Source organism: Felis catus, chromosome F2 (genome assembly GCF_018350175.1).
Source record: "Felis catus isolate Fca126 chromosome F2, F.catus_Fca126_mat1.0, whole genome shotgun sequence".
Classification (NCBI taxonomy): domain Eukaryota; kingdom Metazoa; phylum Chordata; class Mammalia; order Carnivora; family Felidae; genus Felis; species Felis catus.
In genome coordinates this window covers 51,943,771-51,963,638 of record NC_058385.1, presented here as the reverse complement: position 1 = coordinate 51,963,638, position 19,868 = coordinate 51,943,771, and the positions used below count along the sequence as shown (strand labels likewise).

The 19,868-nt window shown below is 37.8% G+C and overlaps 2 protein-coding genes across 15 annotated transcripts in view; one reads left to right on the top strand and one right to left on the bottom strand.

Moving 5' to 3' along the window:
- The first annotated feature begins 76 nt into the window (after positions 1-76).
- ABRA (actin binding Rho activating protein) lies at positions 77-9,278 on the top strand. Its single transcript, XM_004000052.5, has 2 exons — positions 77-799; positions 8,674-9,278. The coding sequence occupies exons 1-2, from the start codon at positions 159-161 to the stop codon at positions 9,149-9,151; spliced, it is 1,119 nt and encodes a 372-aa protein (XP_004000101.1). The 5' UTR covers positions 77-158; the 3' UTR covers positions 9,152-9,278.
- Positions 9,279-17,739: 8,461 nt separating this feature from the next.
- OXR1 (oxidation resistance 1) overlaps positions 17,740-19,868 on the bottom strand; it is a 453,716-nt gene continuing 451,587 nt past the window's right edge. For all 14 annotated transcript variants that reach the window (XM_023248293.2, XM_019823028.3, XM_019823026.3 and 11 more), the window contains one exon: positions 17,740-19,645. In XM_023248293.2, the coding sequence (XP_023104061.2) occupies positions 19,510-19,645 (136 nt within the window). In that variant the 3' untranslated portion in view covers positions 17,740-19,509. The remainder of the gene's footprint in view (positions 19,646-19,868) is intronic.

Here is a 19,868-nt window from a genome sequence, read left to right as displayed (position 1 = left end):
AAGGCACCACATCTTGGCAAGAAATATTTCACATAGTTTCCACGGTCACCAAACTCTTCCCACCCCACACCCTGCTTCTATTTAAATCTCAGGCACTCCACAGGTGGACAGTCGCTTTAGCCAGTGCCCGGGCTACCGGCAGAGAAGAGAAGGGTGGCATGGCTCTGGGAGAGAAGGGAAGAGAGGAGGGCCCAGCCAAGCGTGCCCTCCGGAAGGTCCGCACAGCCACCCTGGTTATCAACTTGGCCCGAGGCTGGCAGCAGTGGGCAAACGAGAACAGCATCAGGCAGGCCCAAGAGCCCACAGGTTGGCAGCCGGGAGGGACCCAGGACGCACCCCGAGCTCCTAAGCCAGTGATCTACCCCGCCCCCCACCAGAAAGCTCAGAGCGCCCCGAAGTCTCCCTCCCAAAAGCCAGAGGGAGCCGCTGAAGCCTCTCGTATCAAAAGGAGAGAGGTGACCAAAACGATTGTCAGCAAAGCTTACGAGAGAGGAGGGGATGTCAGCCACCTCAGTCACAGGTACGAGAAGGACGGTGACATGCCTGGAGCCGGGCGGCAAGAGGATGACATTGACAGAATCCTCCAGAGCCATGGCTCCCCGACGCGCAGGAGAAAGTGCGCCAACTTGGTGTCCGAGCTGACCAAAGGCTGGAAAGAGATGGGACGGGATGAGCCCCAGTGGCGGAGTGACAGCATAGACACAGAGGACAGCGGCTACGGAGGGGAGACGGAGGAAAGGCCCGAGCAGGACGGAGAGCAGGTGGTCACCATCAGAATCAAACGCCCCTTGCCTTCCCAGTAAGTGAATGCCCGCTTCAGCTCCTTACTCTGCCTTGGAGCCGTGACCAGCCATGGGGACCGGGAGAGCAGGGAAATGCTACCAAGGTTAGAAGGAGAATCGTAAAGCCTGGGCCGGCAGGGAGGTCCTGTGGGGACTAAAGGGGCAGTGCCCAGCTACACATGGGCCTTGGGGTCGAGGGCCTGTACTATTTTGTTTCTGCTTTCTGTTTTGAAATGGCTACTCAAGTCTTAGCCTCAACAAAGATAAAGCCACCAGAGAAGGTTGTCTGCTTTGGGTACATTTTTAAAATACATTCTATGATGAGTAACAAACTGACATTTCTCTGCGGAAACAGTGCTTGTTGGTACAGCGGGCAAACCTTTCCCTGGTCTCAAACCAGTCTGTAGTGTTATCAGCAGACACATCTACCTAGAGAGTGCCTGCCGGGCAGAGGTCTCTGTGACCCAGTAAACGGGTGGGGAGGCTGCTATCTAACTCCAGAGTAGGCTCTGAAGTCAGACCCAAGTTCAAGTTCCAGCTCCGCCCCCACTATAGTTAACAACACTGTTACATGCTTGAAAGTGGCTAAGAGAGTAGATCTTAAATGTTCTCAACACATGCACACACACTGTTTATTTTTCTAAACCCATTTCTTTGTAAAATGATAGCAACAGTAACCTTAGGGGATAAAGTCTGTTGTACTGGCAGAAGTAAACGAGATTAAGGCTGCCAGGCCCTTAGCACAGTACCGGCCACATATACTCCATATGTAAAAGCTGTTATTATTCATATAGATTCTATTATTTGGCAATTTTTCAACGTTTCAGAAAAAGTTCGTTCTGTTGGTAAACAAAGACAGACACGCTATTAAAGCCAGGTGATTAAAATACCACAATCCGAAAACATTTAGATGTCAAATACACATACCTACACAGACATACACACTGAGTCAAACTGATACATTTGTTCAGACAGAAAAAAAAAAGACATGCTGTCTTTCAAGACACTCCACTTGCACATAGTAGAAAGTCTGGATATCTCACTCCACAACTGTAGAATATCAAAATATGTGAAAAGTCTCTGATGAATGCTGATCAACGGACTCCCTCTTGGAATATTAGATGTGTGGGTGTGCTTTTTAAATTTAACGAAATAAGGTAAAGAACAAACCTGATTACCTGGTTTGACAAAAAACTGTCTTACAGATTGTGACTCTAAAGCCATTTTGAAAGAGGACTACAATATCACATGTTTTCAAGAAAAGTGAAATGGCACCTCTAGATAATTGTAACAACCCTCGTGCATTTAATGTGTGCCATAGGTATTTTACATGCTTTGTCCTTTTCTGAGGCAGGTAGTATCCCATGTCAGGGATCAGGGCACTAAAGTTCAGAAGGGAAAGTTTACCCAGCAAGTTTGTGACAAAGCTGAGATATGCCTGTCTCCAAATGCAATGTTTTGAAAGCAGACACGGTGCTCTCAGGCGGGGCCTTGAGGATATGTGAAGAGATCTGGATCTGTGTTCTACTCATGTTCATACAGAAATTCGTTATCAGATATAATTGTTCTACCAGAACATATGGAACCACAGTCTAATTCTGGCCTTGTGGATTTTGGGTGTGGGTGTGTATGTGCTAGAAATGGAATACTAGAACCTAACAGAATCAAGACTGAGGATGGCACAATGAAGATCTTCTGTCAGCACGCTTTGGATTGGCCAGAGGTAGGAACGTGACAGCTGGCATCGATCTCCCAGGCATGTATTCTTCTTTGGCACCTGTCAATGTGTATTCTTATGTTTATTCGTTTCATCCTCATAATATTCTCCTGGGATAGGTGTAATTATCATCCACATTTGATAGATGGGGGCATAAGACAAAGACATAGTAGAAAATTTGTATAAGAGTGTACAGCCCAAGGGATTTGAAGGTAGGCAATATGGCTTCCAATCCCACCCTCTTCACTAGACTCTAAACTATTTCACCTGGAAGTGAGGACTCGCATACATGACCCTTCACAAGTTCCCAAAGTCAGACATATACATGGACACCTTCTTAGTGTGATGGGAAGGTGCATAAGCTTTGAATAAGAGACAATTAGGTTTGAATCATGGTTACTTTGGCAAATCCTCTCTGTCCTCATCTTAAAAAAAAGACATAAGCCATAGAGTTATTTTGATATTAATATGCAGAGCAGTGGACCCAGAGGAACTCGTGAATAAATTGTATGCATTGTAAGCAGAGAAGAAGGCCCAGCCATGGTAATCCCAATCCTACAGGACACTAGGAGACTGGTCCTCAGGGCTGGGGTGGAAGAGTGGGATTAAATCTTTTCATTCCTTCTTTGGTTCCTTTCTCTCAGTCTTGGAGTACATAGGGTACCAGAATGTCTTATGCAGAGACAGCATCTCTTAATGTCAGCAGTAATCCTAGCTGTGCTCAGAAAACTACAGCAGAAGCCTGTTGGGACTCTCAAATACTGTTTGAGAAATGAGTGTGGCATTATTGAGTAAGCCTATATGAAGGGGGGGGGGTTTGTTCACTTAATCCTAAGTGCCATTAATTACCCATTTACACCAATAGGGAGCAAATTATGTATCATGAGGGACTAAGTAGAAAGAATTTTCTTGGTGGTCAAGATGTTTCATAGATAAAAATGAATAAGTCAGATTTGGTAAAAAGTAGAGATATTCTTTACTAACGGAGTTTTGCTAACCTATGAAAATGGTTTCTATTTTATGCTGTATTTTTAAAATACTGAGTGTTTTGATTGTACGGCTACATGACTTGTTTGGTCCAGCTCCTTTAGACAAAAGGAATTGCATCCCTCACCAATACAAAAATGGTGACATCTCCTGTACAAAAGTGCCAAACATCCACTTATCCTCCCTGCCAAGTTACATTCAGCAAAAATAATAATTGAGCATCAGAATGCCATTTTATAGATAAGGGAATGGACACACAGAGACATCAAGAAATGTATCGAAATCATAGAGTTAGTAAGTGATGAAGTTGGGAAGGTTGATGTGGGGAAGGTTAAGAACAGAGCTTATGTTCTTAACCACTGATTCTCTGAGAATCTACCAATTCTCTCAGTAGAGAACAGACTCAAGATATAAAATGGAAGGCAAAGTGTCAGCTTAACTAATGGAATCCTAATAACACCCAAAGTGTAAGGTTTGGGTACAACTATATTGAAGGGTTTTATTAGAAACAGAGGCCAAAGTATGGCTTTCTGCTATCGACCCCAATTCTAGAGCGTGGAACCCTTTCTATGGACGCTGAGGACAGTTGCCAATTTGCAAGAAGAATCACAGGCCGGGCTCTCAAATCTGATTGCTGACAGAAAGAGATAAATGTGACCCCGTGAATGCATGCTTCCCTTAATCAAACGGGCTACACTTCCTGTGGAGAGGAGTAAGCGAATCAATGCACAGAGGAGCAAATTCTTGGCAACACTTTCCCGGGAAGTCGGAAAGGAATTATTTGCTTTCCTGACAGAGAAATGTTGCTGTGCTAAGAGGAGAGATGCCCCCTCGGCTGCAGGAGAGTCACACTCTGCAGTGGGGCAATGACAGCAGATCTCTGCTTTCTTCAGGCAGATCCAAGACTTAGACCAGAAAACTTCACCTCCAAGCCCAACGGTGTTTTGAAGCATCATTTGGTGATGCAGGTGAAGGCCACCTACCAGAGTGTTTCTAGTGTCAGTGAACTTGGTTAAGTTTGAAATATGCCTTTCAAGACTTTTATTTCCCATGGGGTTTATTCATATTTAATAACTTACCCATATAATTATTACTCCAAAATGATAAAACCTATGATACAGTTGGTTCCTATATTCTCATTATATTGCTGAATATCCCATTCACAGAAGAAAGGAACCCTTGAACTGATGTCATTTTTAAAGCTGACAGATAAATAAATTTCAGAATTTATTTCAGTGAAAGAATGTACACTTTCCAATGAGAGCTTAGAATGTCTAGTAGAATTAGTTACTTTTGCACATAATAGGACCAGGGAAATACTTGTTGATTGTAAGAAACTTTGTTTACTAAGAATGAAACTAAGAAGGCAAGTTTAGATTAAATATTACTATCCTAAATATGGGTGTGATGTCAGTCTTTGAATATTGCTTTGCTTTCTATAAATTTATACTAGATTGTACTTCTGAAGCTCAATCTAAACTATTGTTCTCATTGTTACTTGAAAACAAAAACAGGATAAGCAAGTATATTGTTTCTTATATTCATTGACCAAGAGGATATTCAAGGTATAACATTTTCTAATCCTGATTTGAACATGATACTTTCAGGCTTTTTTAAAATTGGAAATACAATAACAATACAGAACGTTTATAAGATAAAGACAATTAAGGTAAGGTACCTCGTTAAGGTATATTTTCTCTTAGGACTTCATCTTTTATAACCTGCCTATTTTCTAATTCTTCCTTATTGGACCAATTTCTTTGCTTTCCTTCTGTCCTATTATTGGGAATTACAATTTGACAATGTAACAAATGGGCATTAAGAATTAGGAGGTGCTTTTTTAGAAGATAAATGCCTCACTTCCTCAGAGATTTATTACCTCACCAACATCAACCCTGTCCCTAAAGACACAGAGTTGAAAATTAGAGGGGAAAAAAAAAACCCACATCAAGGAATCAGAGACTCATATAACACACAGTTTGAACAAGTTAGCTTTGGATGCCAATTTGAGTATTTTCCTTTTTTTCCCTTTCTTTAAATTACAAAATCAACATGATACCAACATGAAAGATAATTTTTTTAAAAAATGAAAAAAAACTGGATCTGAATACTAACAGTTATTTTCAATTATGCACACACTAATGATTTCTTCATCTTGATGTGTACACATTTTACATAGTTAGAATTTTACCATATACTCAAATTTGTATTAGTCTCATTATTTTCATGAATTTCTTTCAGTGATTATTGTCTTTTTTTTTCATTATTGAATATCCAGTGAGTACCTAAAACAGTATCTGACACACACCAGGTGTCATAGCTACTTTAATAAAGGATGTCGAAGTGCCCAAAAGCACCTGACAGGGAAGATGTACAGGAGTCCCCTCCTTACGTGTGGGGGATACATTCCAAGACCTCTAGTGGATACTGAAAACTGCAGAAAGTACTTATATATACTATGTTTTTTTTTCCTATACGTACATATCTATGATAAAGCTTAATTTACAAAATTAAGCACAGTAAAGACATTAACCACAATAGAACAATTCTAACCATGTAGTATAATAAAAGTTATGTGAATGTGGTCTCTCGCTCAAAATATCTTCCTGTTCCGTATTCACTCTTCTGTGACTACGTGAGATGACAAAATGAGGTGAATGATGGCACCGTGATGTAGTGTTAGGCTACTGCTAACCTTCCGATGACTCATTAGGAGGAAGCTCCTGTGCTCCCAGACTGGGGTTGCCCGTGGGTAACTGAAACCATGAATAAGGGGTGGACTACTGTATTACATTTTCTTATATAGGACAGAAGTACAGTTGATGCTTGAGAAACATTTGTGTGAGTTAACAAATGATGCTACTCTTTTCACTTTCTTCTGAGACGTTTCAAGTCTCTTCTCTAGCAGGATGACCCAGTCTGAAATCAGGTGTGAGCTTTGGTTATATATGCTAGGACGGCTTTGGGCTTGTTATTGAAGACTACGCCTGTCATGGATTGCTATGGTTCTAAGGGGAGGTTCTAATGTTTGCTCTCATTTGATAACAAGGTCCAGCAGTCCATACTCTGGGAAGTTGAACAGGGATAGTCTATGGAGAGGCAGGTGATGGTGAGGACCAGGGGGCTGAGGGAAATCCATTCCATTTCAGTGTGGTGTAATTCCTAGCACTTTTCCACACGTATGTGATTTTTAAAAATTGCAATAATTGTGTATACAGTTTTTGTGTGCTTTTTCCTGATTAACTTTGTTATATACTTTGTGTATACTGTTTTTATGTGCTTTTTGCCAGATTAACTTTGTTATATACTTTTGTCCACACGGCTACAAAGAATAACAGTGTTATACGTATCAGCATATCCCTAGTTTGGGCTCTGTTTTAATAAAGAAACTGAATGCAGCAGACATAGTTTTGAACACACAAAGCATGGGAATTAGTGAAAGTTCGCCATCTAGTGGTTGTTATTCCTCTCTTGAAAACTGCTGCTAGAAGTAACCTGTGTCTCCCTACCCACATCTGGGAGTTTCCTGCATTGGGATAACCAGATTTCAGGAAGTGAGATTGGACAGTGAGGAATACTCACATCTGACCTGTAGCTGGGTTTTGAAGAGAGAGTTGTGAGAGCTTGGATAGGAGGGGCCACTTAGCTCAGGCCTGCGGTTCACGCCAGCAACTTCAGTGAGGCTCTACATCACCAATCCCAGTGCTTCCAGACATAAGGGCACTTGGGGAGTGGAGAGAAGGAAGGGCGGGTCACTTGTGACAATGAGGAATACAAATCTCTGACTTTTAGTCCGAGAGTTTCCTTGTGAAGACAAAGAGACCTAGGAGAAAAGAGTCTAGGAGACTGGAGATACAGAAAAGACAGAGACATCCTTTAAAGATAAACTTTACCTATTTTAAAATTGGGCCTGCACCTTCACGATACTACTGGTCTACACTTTCCAATGCTGTTTTTTTTTTTTTTTTTTTTTTTTTTTTTTTTTTTTTTAATTTTTTTTTCAACGTTTATTTATTTTTGGGACAGAGAGAGACAGAGCATGAACGGGGGAGGGGCAGAGAGAGAGGGAGACACAGAATCGGAAACAGGCTCCAGGCTCTGAGCCATCAGCCCAGAGCCCGACGCGGGGCTCGAACTCACGGACCGTGAGATCGTGACCTGGCTGAAGTCGGACGCTTAACCGACTGCGCCACCCAGGCGCCCCGTCCAATGCTGTTTTTAAATAACAAGAAAATGCATTCCAAATTGCAAGGAAAATACACATCTGAAACATAAATCATCTACTTATTAGACACTGTACCCCCCATGATGAGTACCATCACTGCACGGTGGGAAGGATATTGACTTTAGCCTCAGACAGTTGGTATTTGAATATTGCCTTTGCCACTGGTTTAGGGCAGTGTTTCACAGTAGTGACACACAGACCTGGTTCAAATCCCAGCACTATCACTTAACAGTTTTGTGTCTTTAAGCAAGTTACTTAACCCCTCTGACCTCAGTTTCCTCATCTGTGAAGAGAGATTAGTAGTACCAATCTCCTAGAATGATCATAGGAATGTTAATAAAAAGTGGAAGAATGCCAGCACCAAGTATTCAATAAATGTTACAATTGCTACCTATTGTCTTCTACCTATACAACTTGATATTCCAAAATTCGTGGCACATCATTGATACTAGTATAAATACACTCTCCTAAAAATCCATATATGAACATATATACATAAGTAAGTAGTACAATATACGTGTGCTATATGTATAATAAGCCTTGTTTTAGGAAAATAACTGGTTCCTGAATTCCTATACAAAGTGATTTCTCTTAATATATTCATATGATTCCAGTTCTAAAATGTTACTAACATGCAACGTTAAGACACACATATTTACATTATATTTGTGTAAGGAAGCTTTTTCCTTGAAATAGAGTTTAATACTTTTTATGGTATACCAAAATAAGGACAATGGTGGTTGTCAACTATCCTTGAAAAAAAATAATAATAAAGAACAAAGGTGTGACCGTTCTAATTTTTCTTCTTTTCATTTCTAATTTTTTGTATTGTGATTATATTTTGTTTATAGTGAAAAAATTAGACTTACGTTAAGATGCGTATGGGTAGGAAGTACAAAGAGAAAACAACACTTGGATGTTAAATATCAGTGTCTTGATCCTTCACCCTCTCTACCTTTTAGGGCAAATAGATTTACAGAGAAACTCAGCTGCAAGGCCCAGCGGAAATACAGCCAAGTGGACAACCTGAAAGGGAGATGGCAACAATGGGCTGACGAACACATACAGACACAGAAGCTCAATCCTTTCAGTGAGGAATTTGATTACGAGCTGGCCATGTCCACCCGCCTGCACAAGGGAGATGAAGGCTATGGCCGTCCCAAGGAGGGAACCAAAACTGCAGAAAGGGCCAAGCGAGCTGAGGAGCACATCTACCGAGAGATCATGGACATGTGCTTCATCATCCGCACGATGGCCCACCACAGACGAGATGGCAAGATTCAGGTTACTTTTGGAGACCTCTTTGACAGATACGTTCGTATTTCAGATAAAGTAGTGGGCATTCTCATGCGTGCCAGGAAGCATGGACTGGTTGACTTCGAAGGAGAGATGTTATGGCAAGGCCGAGATGACCATGTTGTGATTACTCTACTCCAGTGAACCTTCAACAACAAAAGCCAGACTTGACCCACTGTTGTCTTAATGCTAAATGTAATGTAATAAGAATTAAAATGCAAACTGCTCTGTAATAACCTAGTAAATATTAAACAATTTTTACATAAATGACTATCTGGCACTCTATTTCTGAGGTAGTTTGAAGATCTTGAGGAAGCATACACAAAGCATTTCAGAAAGCACATAGTGTTATTAGTATACAATAATAGCATAAGCATTTGAAATTCTACTTACCCTTTAGGCAAAAATATTTGGCTATTAATTGCAGAAATTATTATAGATCTTTAAATAATTACTATGTCTAAGAAAAACTCTAACTTTAGGTAAATATTAGCAGAACATATTAAGATGTATCTTTTTTGGGGGAAAGAATTACATTAAGTTTAGCCAAACTAAAATTTTTCGAAGAAGTTTGATTTTGTACTACTACTTCTATCAAAGCATCACTTATAAAATAAACACGTAGGGGGGCGCCTGGGTGGCGCAGTCGGTTAAGCATCCGACTTCAGCCAGGTCACGATCTCGCGGTCCGGGAGTTCGAGCCCCGCGTCAGGCTCTGGGCTGATGGCTCGGAGCCTGGAGCCTGTTTCTGATTCTGTGTCTCCCTCTCTCTCTGTCCCTACCCCGTTCATGCTCTGTCTCTCTCTGTCCCAAAAATAAATAAACGTTGAAAATAAACACGTAGGTAAAAAGTATCCAAGCAAGATGCTGAAATTGCTGAAATTTCTCTGAGCTTGGAATTTTAAAGATTGCCAATAGGAATTAATCATCCTTCTGTATGAATTGCACAAACCACATAAAAACAAACATGACTGGTGGTTTTAGAGCTAAAGGAGAAGCTGGTATGTTCACCTTCACTGGGAAAGTATAGTGCAAGTGAGAGATTCAGAATTGTCTGTCTTTGTAGGACTTCTTGGAGAAGTTTTTTCTCAAAACCTTGACGAGTCACGCTTCTTACATGTATGTCAATATACAACGAAGTAGGCATACAGAAAATTCTACAATGGAGTGGAATGTTCAGTGTAGGAGAATCTGATAGAACCATTGCTTGGTAAATTAGAAACAGATCTGAGCCATTTTAATTTTCTTTATGCTCTACAAACTTTATGAAATATCTAAAAGTCGTAAAATGGCAATATTAGTTTTGCCAAAGTTTAGTTTGGCAATATTAGTTTGCCAATGAAAAAAATCTGTTTGATATGACAGAAACTTAGTGGGCATTAATCTGCTATTTATTTTTCTCAGATTTAATGTGTCTTAGAAAATTCTAAAAACAATAAAATGTGAGGTTATAATTCTTACCAAATACAATGAAAGTTAGTAAATATTACGGTACTTTCGTGTTAAATACAGAATTTAACGTCAAATTATGATACCTCAAAATAGTAGACACTTGAATTGTTAGATAATAGGTTTAATATAAAGTATGGATTAAACTACTATAGGAATTATCTTTGTTTTCATGTGTGATTCTCTTTCAAACTGAAAGTTGCAATATCTTCTTAAAGAAGGATGTACATTTTTGTTTCCATAATAGATTCTGTTAAATTACAAACTAATGACCAAAATTTCCAAGTAGAATCTCATATAAGACTACACTTCTATCACGGTGAAACCTACGTCAACGTTTGAAGTCATGCACAAGAATAAAAGATATTTTCTGTATTTTCTGTTATTTATATATTACTATTTTAATATATAATGTTACATTCCACAATACCACTTTCTTGTGTTTGAAATACAACCAAATTGTAGAGTACAATTGGTTACTTCTAGCATCAGTAGAATTTTTCGACCAAGGCTTCAAAAGAATTTCCTCATATTCAACTCTGGACAATAACAGTTTATGCAGGCACTGATGCAGATTATTCAAACTTCAGTATATTTGAATTTGAAGATGGAGTTAGAAAGTCTTCTCAGTGAGCCTATGTGAACACTCCGCTGAATAAGGTGTGGCTGTGAAATGAGAAAGCTAGTTTCCTTACAGGAAAAATGCCTGCTATGCAACAGGTTTTCATCCTAAAACTCCATGATAAGAAAATCTATAGTTGGAAAACTTAGAGCTGTTAGACAAAAAAAAGACAAGAACCCCGATGGCAAAAGTCCTCATAGATATTTTTCATAGCCACCAAAATAATGTATGAAATAATTACACATGAAATACACACCATCAATAGCATTGTACCAATAGTAATTAAAAAAAAAATTTTTTTTAACGTTTATTTGAGAGACAGAGACAGAGCACAAGCAGGGGAGGGACAAAGAGAGAGGGAGACACAGAATCTGAAGCAGGCTCCAGGCTCTGAGCTGTCAGAACAGAGCCCAATGCGGGGTTTGAACCCACAAGCTGTGAGATCATGACCTGAGCCGAAGTCAGATACTTAACTGACTGAGCCACCCAGGCGCCCCTACCAATGGTAATTTTAAATCCCCAGTAATAAGCACTATTCAATCGGTTTTCAAACTTTCAGAGTTTTCCCTTTTCCAAACTGTCAATAGCTGTTTAAAGAGTTCTGGGACAGCTAAAATGTACTTTTTAAAAACCCCTTCTGTCTGGACCACCAAATGTTTAATGCCTTTCAACTTTTAGAACTTGGATGTTTTATGATTTGCTGATTCCGAAGTTCACCTTCTTACCATTATGCCTACTTAACCGGAACACGAGGGAAGTTCTGCATTCAGGTTTTCTCTTCCCCACACTTTGTTGGAGGTGGGGCCGCACCTATATTCTTCGTTTGCTTTTTCTGCTTCGAACTTCCCAAACTCGTTATTTTTTTTATTAAAACAAATTTTTTAATGTCTTATTGTTTTTGAGAGACAGAGAGCGCAGAGTGCAAGTGGAGGACGGGCAGAGAGAGAGGCACAGAATCCAAAGCAGGCTCCAGGCTGTGAGCTCTCAGCACAACACCCCCCCCCACCCCAGGGGCCCCTTCTTTTTTTAAATACTACCAACCCGTATATCAGGTGCTGATTCTCATATCATGTGGGAAGAATTCTGTGTAAACCAAATTTTTGTGTCAATGGGAACTCATGCTCAGGGAAGTATTACTGTACTTTATTAAGTCATTCTGTTCAGGGACAAGAGGAACAGACCATCTGGCCCCCGCTAAAGTGGCCTCTCAGGGTAGATGCCCCCTTGATTCCTAGAATGCTTTTTCAGTACTTTCAATTAATTTCAATAAATTTCAGTTCCAATTTAAAAAATATGCATGCATGCATACATATATATACACACTAGATTGTGTGTGTATGTGTGTGGAGAGACAGACAGGAAGAGAAGGAGAGAGGGAGAGAGGGAGAGGGAGGGAAAGAGAGAGAGAATAATCAGAAATAATGAAACTGACTTCCTGTAGGGATGGGTGGAAATGAGTTGAAAGAGAATTCTGTAGAGTTTTGACTTTGGAACTCTTTAAATCCTAACATATAAAAAAAGTAAAATTAAATAAATAACAGGTAAAACCCTAAAATTGAATATAAGTAACAACCCAAATTCTATTTCAAATGATTAATCACACAGAATGAAAAGAGGGATGTACATAACTCTTGAATACAATACTTTGATTAAATACTTCAGTCTAGGGGCACCTGGGTGGCTCAGTCGGTTGAGCATCTGACTTCGGCTCAGGTCATGATCTCACAGCTCGTGGGTTCAAGCCCCGTGTCGGGCTCTGTGCTGACAGCTCGGAGCCTGAAGCCTGCTTTGGATTCTGTGTCTCCCTCTCTCTGGCCCTCCCCCGCTCATGCTCTGTCTCTCTCTCTCTGTCAAAAATAAACATTAAAAAAAAAAAATACTTCAGTCTAAAGATAAAAGGCTGCAAAAGAATATTCTACTTTTGTTGTGAGGGTATGGGTGTAGCAATTCTGAAAATATAATGTGTATACTGTCAGATTAAGCAAATGAGTAATATACTGATATCCTCACTGTGGGAGAAGAGAGATATAAAAAGATTTTTTTAATGTGTGAGCTTGATGAGGGGCCCAAACTCACGAACCGTGAGATCATGACCTGAGCTGAAGTCGGACGCTTAACAGACTAAGCCACCCAGGTGCCCCAAGGAGAAGAGATATAAACATGAAGTGAGGAAGACAAGGAAAAATTCTGTAATGTTAGATTGTAATTGGAGGTGTTAGTGTGCATTCACGATGTGTGAATTTACTTCCTATCTTTGTCTCCTAAAAGGCCCTAGAAGCAATGCCACCCCAGTAACAATAAGCACATCTAACGTTATTTCCAAATATCATTCTCCTTGAAAAGAAACATGTCTACTTGGAGAAATGGCTGATTCTAAGATTGGGTTACAAAACATAAAATCTGGAACATCGTACTGTACCAGAAGCAAGCACTCAAGAAAAGAAATGTACAGAAGTCAGTTTGACAGGGTACTCATTGGTTAAATAGAGCACAGAAATGGATTGTAATACTTTCAATTAAAAAAAAAATTAACTCATACCAATAATACATATTCTTAAATGATAAAAGAAAGCTCTTACAGTAAATGCCAACTAACAAATGTGCTGGGAATGAAAGAAAAATCATTTTGCAATAATTTCTGTAATTCAGGCAAGAATCTTCAATGGATACCAAAAACATTTTGTAAATTTGGAGAATAGATTATGGTATTAAAGTATTTCCCCACACGTTCCTTATTAATTACAAAAGGAAAATGGTAGTAGTGGAGAAACATAGTGGACACTATCTTAATCAACTACTCAAAGCTATTATTATTCACCAATAAGGGGATAAACACACATATGTAGATTCTAATATGATGCAGAAGACATGACATCACTTCTGGGGTTTTCTTGCCAAAGATACATAACCTCAATATGGGAAAAATTTATACAAATCCATATTGATGGGCATTCTATACTCCTGAGTTCTTCAAATATACCCACTGTCATAAAACACAAAGAATGAACTCTTCCAGGTTAAAGGAGATGAAAAGAACAACTAAGTGCAGGATCCTGGATTGGATTACCTATCAGGAAAAATAATGCTTTAAAGGACATTACGACCACTTGGTGAGATTAAAAAATGTTTTGCATATTAAATCAAAATATTCTATTATGTTAAATTTCCTGAATTCAGTCACTGGACTGTGGTTACATAAAAGGATGTCCTTGTTCTTAGGAAATGTATGCAAACACATATGTGAAGTATAATAGAATTAGATTCAGCATAAATATGTGAGTGGGTGGGTATGTGGAAGGATGGGGAGGTGGTGGGAAGAGAAAACAAAGGGTTTTGTAAACATTCTAATACCTAGTCTTGGTAAACAGATACATTACTGGTGGGTATATATCAAGGAATTAAATTCCTGGTCAAAGGCTCAGCTTTACTAGATACCAACAAGAAAATTTTCCAAGGTCGTTCCACTTCACATTCCTTTTAAAATAGCTTTTATTGGCCATTTTAATGCTCGTAGGAATTGCCAAAGTCTTCTGCTTTTTTTGTTGAACTTTTTTGAATAGTAGTCAATTACACATTGTGCACTTAAGACCTTCATCAGATCTGTGTATTATACAAATATTCTACTCTCTGTTGGTTGCCTTTTCACTTTTAATGATGTCTTTTGATGAGGAAAATATCTTAAAATTTTAATGTAGTAGAATTCATCATTCATTTCCTTCACGGTGAGTGCTTGTGTGTCCGACCATTTAACAAATGTATGCATATTTTAAGGTCATGAAGATATTCTCCTGTGTTTTTAAAACTAATAGCTCTACTATTTACCTTTCCCATTTAGATTTACAATCTGTAAGTAATTTTTGCATGTGGTGTGAGCTGGGTCAAGATTGTTTGTTCCATACAGATATCCAATTAACTGAGCACCATTTATTGAAAAGACTGTCCTCTCCATCAAGCAACAGTGTCTTTTCAAAAAAAATCAGTTCGTTTCTGGACTCTTGATTTTGATTCTTTTCTCTAAATCCTTTTACTAATACCACATTGTCTTATCCAGCTTTTTAACAGATCTGATATTCAAGATCACAGCCTCATTCTTCAATGCTGCCTTATTCTGTCTCTAAATTTCCATATAAATTATAGAAATCAGCTTAATTTCCAAAAATAAAGCTGGCTGAGAATTTCAGGGCCAATATAGATTGACTTTGTAGAACTAACATCTTTCAATATTGTCTTCCTATCATGAATATGGCATAGCCTTCCAACTTATCTTCTGTTGTTATATATCCAATATTTTCAATGGTATTACAAATGGTAATATTTTAAGTTTCATTTTCTAATTGTTGGTTGTATATGAAAAATGAAAGGTTTTTATATTGAACTTAGTAACCTTGCTTAAATCAACTCATGAATTCAAATGGTTTGATCTTTTTGGAATTTTCCATGCCCACAATGATGTCATACACAAATGACATTTAAAGTTCTTCCTTCCCAATCCTCATGCCTCTTCTCTTTGTTGCTTTTTCACTGGTTGAAACTTCCAGAACAATGTTGAATACAAGCGGTGATAGCAGTTATCATTGTCAGGTTTCCTATCTCTGGGAGGAAACTTTTAAAAAATCACCATTACAGACCATGCTTCCTGTACGTTTTCCAAAAATAATCTTATCAGATTAAGGAAGAGCCCCTCTTTCCTAGTTCACCAAGTTTTAATCACAGACTGGCACTGAAATTAATCAAAAGCTTCATTTCTATGGAGATGGTCATGAGACTTTTTTTTTCTATAAATGTGGTAAATTGGTGTTTTTTAAAAAAAATTTTTTTTTCAACGTTTATTTATTTTGGGTATAGAGACAGAGCATGAACGGGGGAGGGGCAGAGAGAGAGGGAGACACAGAATCGGAAACAGGCTCCAGGCTCCCAGAGCCTGACGCGGGGCTCGAACTCACGGACTGCAAGATCGTGACCTGGCTGAAGTCGGACGCTCAACCGACTGCGCCACCCAGGCGCCCTGGTAAATTGGTGTTTTAAAATGTTAACTGCTCTTACTTTCCTGGAATAAACTTGATTTGGTTATATTATTCTTTTATATATGGCTGATTTTGATCTGTGGTTATTTTATGTAGGATTTTATATGTGTTCAAATGAGACTGTTTTATAACTATTTTCTTGTAAGGATTGTAAAGTTTTGGTATCAAGGTCACACTGGTCTCAAAAGGCAGTATCAGAAAGTCTCTCTTTTCTCAATACCTTGGGAAGAGTTCATCTAATACTGACACTTTTTTTCCCCCTTAAATACTTACAAGAATTACCCAGTGGAACCATATGGGCATAGGGCATGGTTTTTCTTTTGTGGATTTTTTTTTTTTTAATCAACAGATTCAATTTCTGCAATACAAAACCTGTGTTTCTTCTTGGGTCAGGTTTAGCAAACTGTGTTCCAAAATGTTTTTAATCTACACTGTCAAGTTTACTGATACAAAGTTGTCCACAGTATGCTCTCTCTTTGAAGTCTAGAGGCTTTAAATTCTTAACAATGGTACTTTTTTCTCATCTTGCTAGAGGTTTATTAGTCTTATTCTCAGATTTTGTCTTATATACTTGTTTAAATTTTATTGAGTTCTGCTATCTTTAGTTTGTCCTCCCTTCTATTTTCATTAGGTTTAATTTCTTGTTCTTCTAGCTTCTAGAGATGGAAGGAAGCTTTGAGTCTTGTCTTCTGCCTATCCCTTAATATTACTTAATATTACTTAATATCCCTTAATATTACTATAGCCCCAAAAATTTATCTCAAGAATTCTCTCCAGTCAGTCTATAATCTCCAAGGGTGTTTTATTCATACATTATGGCTTCAACATACCTGTATGTCGTTGATTTTAAAATCTTTTTATGAGAACCAAATGTTAACACTCCCCATCAGCTCTCTGATTTCTCACAACCAATCTAAGTTCCCTGTCTGCTGCTTCTTTCTCTTCTTTGTACATCACTCCTATCAATGGATGATATGCCCAGTTGCTGTAAGTAAAATACCTGAGAGCTAGCCTTAATTCTTTCTGACATACAATGACAAAATCATGTTAACACTAATTCCTAGATCCACGCCTTTTTTTTTTTTTTTTTTTCCATGCATCCTTCTTGATTGCCATTGCTATAATTCTTATTCAGGCCTCATCATTTTTTCTCTGGACTTTGTAACAGGCTTATTGGTCTCCTTGTCTCTAGTTTTTCTCTCTACGAATCTAATTTTCAGAGACCTTTCTAAAGTGTAAACTTGATTGGTGTCATTCCTCCACTCATATTTTCTTAGTTGCTCCTATGAGATAAAAAAAAAAATCTAAATTCTTGGAGTTGCACACAACAGAACTCTTTATGGCATTAGTCTTACCTTGCTATGCACTCCCCCCCAACAAAAGAGAAAACATAATTTAAAAATATCAAATGACTTACACTTCTTCACATGTCAAGTGCCCTCTCACTTCTTCATTTTTTAAACTATGCTGTTCTCTCTACTAAATGCATCCTTCTATCACTATTACCATTACCACTGTCACTACCACCACCCCAAGCTGCTAGAAGCAGGTTTTACACATGAACCACAGCAGTATGTTTAATCAAAGATTCCTTAGATATGAAAGCAACTTGATTATTCAATAAATCCAAACTCGAATTTGTATTTATGTATTTAATTTTATTTGGTATACACCACTATGACCTTATTATAATTGAAATCCAATACAGGATTTTCTTTTTTTAAATGATTAGTCAACTCCACAAAGACAATAATACTGCTGTGGAAGACCAAGGGAGAAAACAATATATTTATTTACAATTCTCTATATTGTAAACATTTAATCTATATACTGTTACTAACTTATGAGAGAGCTTTACATACACAAGGAAATGATGCCCACATTTCTATTCATATTCAGCGATAGCATATTAAATAGATCAGATTTTCTTTCCCATTAGTATTATGCTTTCTTTAGATAATTATCTAAACTTTCAAAAGATCTAAATATATTCAAGTCCTATACAACTAAAACTACTAAAGCCAACATATTTGGCTTATAATTTCCTTTTTAGAATAATTTAAAGTGCTATAAGCAACCTGGCAATCGACACTTTCTATAAGAACAAAACTACTTTTAAACATTAATTTACAAGATAATATACAAGGTTTATCTGGAATAGCTGAAATTTCAGCACAAGGTCACTGTCACATGTATAACAGCAGGATTTTTTTTTTTTTTTGCATAACATGAAGCTTTGAAATTAACTGATGAATGACCGCCACAATGGCATATTATTGGTTTCCTACAAAAGAGGATAAGAACTACTAGTATATTCTATCTTTTTTTTTTTTTTGAGGTCACTTGACAGTAAATTTGCATATTCAACAAGTCTACTGAGTTACAATATTGTCTACTATAATCATTGCCCTTTTATAACAGCAAATGCTAATGGTAGTTAATAACATATACCACTCAAAAAAACACACTTTTTTTTCCATTTGAACAAGAACCTATATTTTGGGAGGTGGTGTGCAACAAGGCTAAAACAACAGAACTATAAAACAGTATATCTGACACAATATGTTGAAGGAATATGCATCTGTTTCATAGTTTTTGTACTTATAATGCCCTGCTAAGCTACAAATATGCAAATAGTATATTTTCTTGCTTGATATATTAAATCCAGTAGAATCATCAAGTTCTCATTCTCCTTTGTATAACTTTTCATCAGATAATTCAATCATGAAAGCATATGCCCAAACCTGCAGATCATGTGCATTGTGGTCTATCACAACCAGAATTCTCCTCAAATTTCATTTTTATTAAAATGAAATTGAGAATACCTGCAAAATTAATAAAGAGAATGCTGTAGTAGTGTGAATTAAAATTAGAACTCAGTGGTTTATGGAATATGCATAATTTTGGCATGTGTTCTTTTTTCCTTCATAAGGATGACTAAGTTAAGCATGTCCAAAAGTCACCTGTGCCAACGTCACAGATATATCTCACAGCATTATCTAATCTTCATTCTCTCAATGCTCCAATTAGACTCCTCTAGTAAAACAATCAACATAGTTTTAAAAACAATAAACCAAAATAGGTCCAAAAAAAAGCACCATCCTATTAGGAGACTGAGATAACACGGATGGTAGATGAGGTGGTAACTATGATCAAAATGCTGCCAAAATTCTGACAAAACCCAAGCTGTTATACTGTGTGGACCCACATCATGGTCTAAACCTGAAAAACCCTGGGACAGAAACATGATTTTAAAAATAAATTCCAAAATTATAGCTGTAATAAATGGTGATACAATTAATTTTAAAGCACAAGTGACATGTTACGTTGTATTGCTTCTTGAACTTTCCAAACAATGCTTGTCCATGTCAGGTTTGGGCCAATATCCTGCTAAGACAGCATTACATTTATTCAAAAGCCCAGATTTCAATGTCTTGGATAAAGAAATCTTCCTTCTTAGAAAGTGTATGATTCCCAAATGTTTTACAAGAATGGCTTCTTCCATGGTAAAGATCTCCATCAAGCCAAAGGGCAAATTCTCCCCTGCAATATATAAAAGAAAATAGTTTTAACAATAATCTCTTAATACTTATGCCCTAAGTTATACAATAATTACCACAGAGGTTGTAAAATAATAATTTAAATGAGACGTTTCAATATTCAACAACTCTAAAACCATTAATTTCTTAAAACACTTTCATACTCCTTTCCACACTGGTACAAGGCAATTTTGTTTTGTTCACATCCTATTATAAAATCACTTACT